Raw genomic sequence first — 8,080 nt, 5'->3', positions numbered from 1 at the left:
GTTCCTCAGCCACCGTATTCACCAGACCTGGCCCCCAGCGACTATTACTTGTTCCCTAACTTGAAGAGATGGCTCACCGGTAAGCGTTTTTACTCAAATGAGTAGCTCATAGCTGAAACTGAGGCGTATTTTGGAGACTTTCCGTTCGAGTACTTTTCGGACGGTATCAAAAAGTTAGAAAATCGTTGGACTCGCTGTATCGACCTAAAAGGAGAGTATGTTGAAAAATAAAACCGACTTTGGCCAAAAAAACGTCTCCGTGTTTCATTTTTCAGGGACTTATCAGACTGCCTAGTATAAGATGGAAATTCTATCTAAAACTATTTCTTTTTAGTATTCAATCATTGTTTTATACTTAAAAAAACAATCGTAAAAATACTGTTATGCAAAAATGTAAATACATGTTTTAAATTGTACCTACTCTTTCTAGTTCCATTTTTCGGCACCATGTGGCGAAATAGTAGACCACCATTCCCAATACGGGTAGAAAAAAACCTAGAGCCGTATAGGGACATAACTATAACTGGATCACTCTTCTGTACAAAAAGCGCTAAATAAGTTCTAATAACATCCTCGAGTGGTTGTTGCAAAAAATAGTGCGATGCACGAGCGAACAGGTATTTGCACACTCGTAATTAATTACCTATTTTGCACTTTTGCATCAGAATGGACTATTATCTTATTTAAATAAATTTAAATTTCGAATTATAAATACTTACAGGCAACAACTTTGTCAACCTTTTGTCAGCTTCGATAAAACTCTCAACTATTTCTCTACAGTTCCATAATTTTCTGGAGCAAGTTTGGCAAATTGCGGATGGTAATCCGTCATCTTTTTTTATACAAAGCTAAAAATTGTTAACATATGAAAATATTAAGGCTTTCAGATTACATTACAGAATGTTGCTTTAAAGTGTTGAAATTTTGTATTTCGTAAAACACTGACTTACCCCAAAAGACAATAATTTGTTAATAACCTGCTCATACTCTGTACCAAAAAATGGGAACAGAGACTCAACAGGCTTTAACTTAGCACAGAGGCGACAAAGTTTACGCTCAATTTTTTGAATTGCAGCAGATACATTTTCGATTACTTTGTTAACATGTGGCTGAAAAGTAAAATTAAATTAATTATAAGTAGTGTTCTTATTTCATGATATTCTTATTTTTGATTTGTTATTGAATAGAAAATTCGTATTCAATTTTTAAATAGCTTCACCAATTTTTAAAAATCGTTTTAGAAAACAATTGCAAAAATTTCCTAGTAAAACTGCATATAAATTAATTTTGAATTTTAAGATATTTATATACACATGCCTTTTTTGTAGAGGCTTCTGCAAAAGTTGTTTGAAAATATCTTTCCTTGTTATTGCGAAATGATTTACTTTTTTTTAGATTTAAAAAATACAGATGAAAAAAAAAACGAAAAAGTATATTTGAGGTTTAAGAATTCCATTGAAATGAGCAAAAACTTGTACCAAATACAAAACTAAATATATTATACGCATGTCACGCGTGACAATGTTAAATGATTAATCAATTAATTAATGAATAATTAATAAAAAATGAAGCAGAGACCAAAAATCTATCATAAATGTCCGGGAATATTACGGAGACAAAATTGTATTAAATATTTTCAATGTTTACATAAAATTAACACATTTTAATAATTTAAAAAACTGTCAATATTTCTATGTAAGTTACATAATGCTGGGAATATCAAGTTTGCCGTCAATTCCACAATTACCTATATCTTTATTACAGAAAATAATAAAATTGTTTCAACTTACGCCCTGGGCTTGAATTGATGAAAAGTCTTTCTTTAGTACAAGTTTCAGAATAGACCGTGAATTATTTTGCTGCATTTTCGATCAGAAATTCTCGTCTTATACAAAGCTCACGTTAATTAGAGCAAACTTTATTTTAAAAATATTGTTCATTTCAAATAATCAGTCACGCTTCTGATCTGCAAAGAAAACATGGGTTACAAAAATATTGTGTTAATATTTTACGATGCATAATAACAAGATCCTTAAAGTAATATAACAGTCCTACTAAGACGTAGAGAATTTTTTCGATTTTGAAATAGGCTGAGGGAAAAGAATTTACGGACTAGCATCCACAAAAATCTAGAAAAAAATTTGAAATCGGATTACATCTTCTGTTCGTTCTTTGGATTTGAAATATCAACAGAGATTCAGGTTCGACATAAATAAACTTTTTCCAAAAAATTGTGCATTTAACTCAATCCAAAAAAGAACATATTTTTTGCACATTTAAACCATTTTGAAACCATAGCCCCAACACCGGAACAAAATATGTTTCACATTGTTAATGTAGGTTTTCATGACAACCATTTTTTGAAAAAATAAATTTGACTTCTTTTGAGAAAGGGCACTATTTTCAAATTTTCTTTTGGACTAAAGAGAAACTTTAAGGGGCTTCAAATGACTGGGGGCTTCGAACCTAGCCAAATACGTCTACAGGGATAACATTTTTTATGTGATATTTTTACCATGTAATATTAAGACATAAATATTGAAAGGTACAGAGAGCTTTTTCCGAAAAATTGGTTTGTCTGGCATCCTACGTATAGTTAATTCCAAAAAACAAAACAAAAATGAGAGGGGCTCTAAGAGTCAACTTTAAAGAATGATCCATTTTGCTTCAATATTTAAAAATATATAAACAATGTGAACAAGGTTTAACTGATTTTTTTTCTCTAATAGAGCGAGTCCGCGCATTTTTTCTAACATTTCGGAGCAAGTTAACCGATGTGAATGAAGCTTCATAAATGTCTTGTACATGCCAAGACTTATGTAAATCCCACATATCAGGTCAAATCATTTATTAGCTTATGAGATACTTCACTTTGCTCAAAAACAAATTAATGATGATATTTCGAGAGGGATTAAATGTAGGAAAATTTTATTTTTCAAGAAAAATTTAGTAAAATATAAAGAATATACGATGAGTTATGAAAATTATGGCAATATTTTTTTAATAAACAAAATTATTTTCATAAGTCAATACAACTTATGAGCGCCCAGTCGAAATCTATTAGTTCAAAGATTTAAATACTCTAGAGCCTGTTCGGCTTAATATCCAAAAACAAAATTTCAGAGAAACTAACAAAATCGATTAATATTTCCAAAAGAAATTATTTTATTTAGGGATACTGATTTATTGCCAAAGTTTAATTTTCGATATAAATATGTAATATGGCCTACAGACTTGACATTATCTTACTATATTTAACGTTACCGAACAGATTTTGACATAAACCAAAATTAATAAGAGATTTCAATAAAGTTCAGAATGCGAAAATAAAGGAACTAATTATATGGTTTATAACCTGCCAACTATAAAACTTCTGATAGTTTTAAAATTAATATACTCACATTTCTTTCAGCTCTCTAAACACAGCTAATCTTGTATGGGCACTAAATTGAAATATAGGATTTCCAGAAAATATCAAGTGCCAAGTGCACTATAAAATAATATCAACATTGAAGAGTCAGGAAAAACATCATTCCACCGTAAAGATAGATCTATTCAGATCATTCAGATATACAGATCAGATATGCGCATACGATCTATATTGTATACCATGATCTAAGAATACACGGTCTAGCCATCAGCTCCTCCAATTTCGTCCCCATTCGCACTCCACCACTTTTAGCCATCTTGGTTATCATAGCAACCATTAGCGTCTCGGCCTTCACTCAAAAGATTTGAAATCATGAATTATGGCTACATTGTAAATCAATGGCAATACCTGTGAAAGTTCTCAATATTCAAATAAGGTGCAAGAAGCGGATACTGCTGACGCTATCCGTTTGTGAAAGCGCGTCGTGTTAAGATCAACTTTGTGAAAATTGTAGTGGTGTTTCTATTGAAAATACCATTGAAATCATTATTTCATATGAATATAAGATCTGAACATGTGACTTTGTGTATCATGAGAGGGTTCTTTTGTTCTCATTTAGTGTTTATGTATATACGAAATATAAAAACGGATATTATCATAATACAGGATATGATATCGATATCTTGCATTTATTTATTTCTGCTTTCAGCCCGAAAACAATACTCTTTTTTCTCCTTAGGTGGATGATACTTCATTTCATTCGCGTTAAAAGGTACAATTCATCAGATGCCTTGAGAGGTTATGTTATCCATATTTCTAAGTATTTCTTCTATATTACAAGTTAGATGTTTTATATTTGTTTATACTTTAGATTACGCATCTCAAAAATTTCATTATTTTCAAACTAATTTAATTTATTTATAAACTATATGATTTCTTTATCTTTTACTTGCAATCTTCGCTCATTGCATTTATTTCCTTTCAAATATACTTCATTCTCGCGCGCTCACTTATCCACTATAATTAAAAGTGGTGGAGTTGCTCCTTATTGGTTAACTTTTCTTTAGTTGCGTGTGGCTAGACCGTGTATTCTTAGATCATGTTGTATACCATGATCCAGAAGCTATGGTTGACTACAGTGTCCCCAATCTTAGGAACTTTTTAAACTGCGCTTGCGTCGCGTCGATAACCCGATTAGTCAAGGTTAGCGCGCTAATTTTGAATCATATAAATATTCAGGTTTAATATTTATAATACATAATGATTGAAAAATGCAGAAATAGAATCTTCCTAAAACTAAAATAAGATTTTGGAGTGACAGATACAAAAAATTTGATTTTAATGAAAAAGATTCTATGAATTCTGAGGTCAGAGAAATAAATAATTTTTATTTGTCCCAATGATTAATCTCGTCTCTGTCGTGTTTTAAAATTAAATTTTTCTTTATTTCCGACAATGTGACTCAAAATAATGTTATATCATACATTTTTTTAAAATAACTTGAAGAAGACAACGAATGACAACGAATATTGTTTTCTTGAAACTAAAACTTCTTATTAACATTTTAAAACATTTAACTCTAGAAGGGCCGGAAAAACCATATACCTAGAAGGCCAAAGGGTCCAAATTGGACCTTAGATACATTTTCACAGTTTTAAGCAATTTCGAATAGATACTAAGTATCCATTTATAGGAAAAGTCATAAACCGTTGGCGTCCCAAATAAAAGTTTTGAAAGGATAGCAGCGTTTTAAATGTCGAAAAGTTCAAAATTGGTCCCTCCGACCCTTCTAATGTTAAAATGCTAAATTGAAGAAAGTTTTTTTTCCCTAAGAATCAATATAGTTTTTTGCACGAAAATTGCATAATTCTGTCATCTTCTACTCCAAAATTCTAATTTTTTGCAATAATTATTTATCATAAATATTAAATCTAAATATTTATGTAATTTAAAATCAGCACGCTGACAGTGACTAATCGGATTGTCGGCGCGACGCAAGCGCAGTTAAAAAAGTTCCCAAGATTGGGGACACTGGTTGTCTACGGTTAGAGATGGGGAATGACGCTAAATGACGCCACACGCGAACCGCTTAGGTCATCTGACTGTCTGACCGGATATTTTGGAAAAGTGGAAATCATCTTTTAAGCAGGGATTAGTAAGTAAAATATCCTAGGTAATTTACGTAGTTTTTCACGGTAAATTACTAGGTATTTTACATGCCTAGTTTATTACACGATGTAAATTACGCGTATATGGGACTTTACGTTCTGCGGTTTCTATTTCCATAGCGCTATATTTGTACGACTTAGATTATTTTTAATTACTAGTATACGTTTAAAATTAATCTCAAACCGTAGAATTTATGGAAGCCCGAAACATGTTGATGTTTGCTCTGTTTGGGTTCAGTTGACATTTTTTAATTTTTAAAATTTGCAATGGGAAAAGAAATCCCACGAATGCCCGCACCAGAAATTTAAAAAAGTGAGGTTATGCACAGTTCTACAGGTCCGCCATCTTGGTACATAATTTACTAGGTATTTTACCTGTTTTCTAGGTGAAATACTTGACTTAGGTATTTTATGTCAAAAACCTACACTTACGCGTAACTGCACATCCCTGCTTAGAAGTAGTTATTGGAATGTTTTTTACAAATGATTTAAGATAAAAACAAAAATGGAACAATTTATTAAGTAATTGCAAGCTGTTAATCTCGTGAGACGGGGAATTTCTTCGATTTGCGTAATTTGAGTAAGGCATAAACTATACAAATAATTCAAAATTCAGCAGCCCTGTGCACCTCGATATTTCAGATTTTAACTTGACCCTAGTGTTCTGAGCCGGTTATATTACTTAGAGAAGAGTAACGAGAATGAGAATATTACCGTGAATATAGCCGAGAAATAAATTCTGTAAGAATTTATGAATTTATTTTAATTGATAGAAAAATGCATTTTTTCGTTAACTCGAAACGATTTTTTAATGTTGAAACACATTTTAAGTATATGATGAGCTTCTAATCCATTATTTGAAATGGAAAACACTGCTCCAAGAAAGTATTGCTATTATTAATTCCAGATGAATTTCAATGCACATTATAGGTTATGTCGGCGCTGAACCTGCTAAAAATGTAACAGTTTTTAGTTGAAACACACAAAATATTTTATGATTAAATATGTATTTAAAAGCTTGTCTTATTAAAATGAGGAAAAAACGTGCATCATCTTTTAAGCATGTGATTAAAATAAAATCATTTAGTTAAAATTTAGAAATAAAATAAATTTTTGAGCGTAAATCTACGATTAAAATAAACATTTTACAAAATAAATACCACGATGAAATATTTTATACTTTATCGCTATAAAGCTGACTATTTAAGAAAGGATTTTCGTGTAGTTTGTCTTATTTGCTAAGTATATTTTACTATTGGGAATTTTTGTTTAATTTGCGAAAGCACTATCAAAATGCCTGAGATTTCTTCAATTAAATAATATTTGATTATAAACACTATAGCCCCCGTTCCTTCTACGTGCTGAATTGATATAAAGGAAATGTTTAGTTAAATGGTTAATACGAATTTCATTGATTCATTCATAAGCAAAGTTGCTGATTGAATACTTCGTAAAAACATTTTTTTTAGTACTGAAAAAATTATATATTGTTGTCGCTTTATAGCAAACGGCATTTCCTTAGAAATTGCATATCTGCATCAAGATTCTGGTTCTGTCAATGTCACTTCGACTTTGAGGCTAGAAAACATGTTTACGTTTTCAAACTTTTTTGCCGCGTAGGGGAACCTCCCACCTAGAGTTAGAACATTAAACATTAGACAACTAGATTTAAACTTTCTTATGCAAACATGTGTTTCTATATCAAATATGTATTCAAAATATTGAGAGATGTAGCACTGGTAAAAACTAAAACATGTTTAAAAAAACTATTAATACACATGAATAAAATTTTTATTTAGCACAATACAATTGTTTTTGTTATTAACTCTCAAAAAGGAGTCTGAGAACATTCGTTATTATATTTTATAGCATCTCCGAATTCAGTTTTTAAAAAACTTCATCTTTGTGGAAAAAAAGCTGGGGGAATTGTACCCGCTTGAACACACAACAAAGTACCACATACCCTTAATATTATTACTCGGTGACGAACATCTACCATCGACATATAATGTGGTATGAAAGCGCCATTAATTGACAGGCTCAGTTGTAACCATTGACATATAAGAGGGAAATGTTGCATAGCGTTTCGCAGGATACGGTAAACGCGATGATACGCTAACGAACATCGGATTGCAGAAAACGGTCACTTTCTTGAACTTTCTGCATGCAATTTGCTAATCTCCAATCGTATGAAAGCCGCCCTAAGTTACGAAGCGCCGTGCAAAATCTCTCTACTATCGGCGAGAAAACTATAGGCATCTGCCTTTAAAGCCTAACAACTCAGTCAAAAAAAATTCTAGCGCAACAAAAAACAGTCATTTAAAAGCTGAAAGTGTTCTACGTCAATGAGCTTGAAGCCGTTTATGTAAAAAAATTTTTGTGCTTAACAGACTGAAAAATGTAAAAAAAAGGATTTTTGGGTACATTTAAGAACAGTCAAGTTTAGAGCATTATTTCTTATACAAGGGGCGATGGGAAAAATTTAAAAAATAATAAAAATTGTTGCTTAAAAGCACAAAAATGTGCAACTATATTATCTTCA

At 31.2% G+C, this 8,080-nt stretch overlaps 1 protein-coding gene across 3 annotated transcripts in view; it reads right to left on the bottom strand.

Moving 5' to 3' along the window:
- The window catches only part of LOC117173304 (GDNF-inducible zinc finger protein 1-like), a 26,978-nt gene extending 23,313 nt beyond the window's left edge, over positions 1 to 3,665 (bottom strand). Inside the window, exons 1-4 of one of the 3 annotated variants that reach the window (XM_033361792.1) lie at positions 3,402 to 3,665; positions 1,791 to 1,966; positions 951 to 1,109; positions 720 to 848 (exon numbers count right to left, since the gene is read on the bottom strand). In XM_033361792.1, coding sequence (XP_033217683.1) covers positions 720 to 848; positions 951 to 1,109; positions 1,791 to 1,865 — 363 coding nt within the window. In that variant the 5' untranslated portion in view covers positions 1,866 to 1,966; positions 3,402 to 3,665. The remainder of the gene's footprint in view (positions 1 to 719; positions 849 to 950; positions 1,110 to 1,790; positions 1,967 to 3,401) is intronic. The other 2 variants (XM_033361793.1, XM_033361794.1) reach the window with 2 other exon arrangements.
- Between the last annotated feature and the right edge of the window lie 4,415 nt (positions 3,666 to 8,080).

The sequence above is a fragment of the Belonocnema kinseyi genome, chromosome 5, assembly GCF_010883055.1.
Source record: "Belonocnema kinseyi isolate 2016_QV_RU_SX_M_011 chromosome 5, B_treatae_v1, whole genome shotgun sequence".
Taxonomy (NCBI): Eukaryota; Metazoa; Arthropoda; class Insecta; order Hymenoptera; family Cynipidae; genus Belonocnema; species Belonocnema kinseyi.
This window is presented reverse-complemented; position numbering and strand designations above follow the sequence as displayed.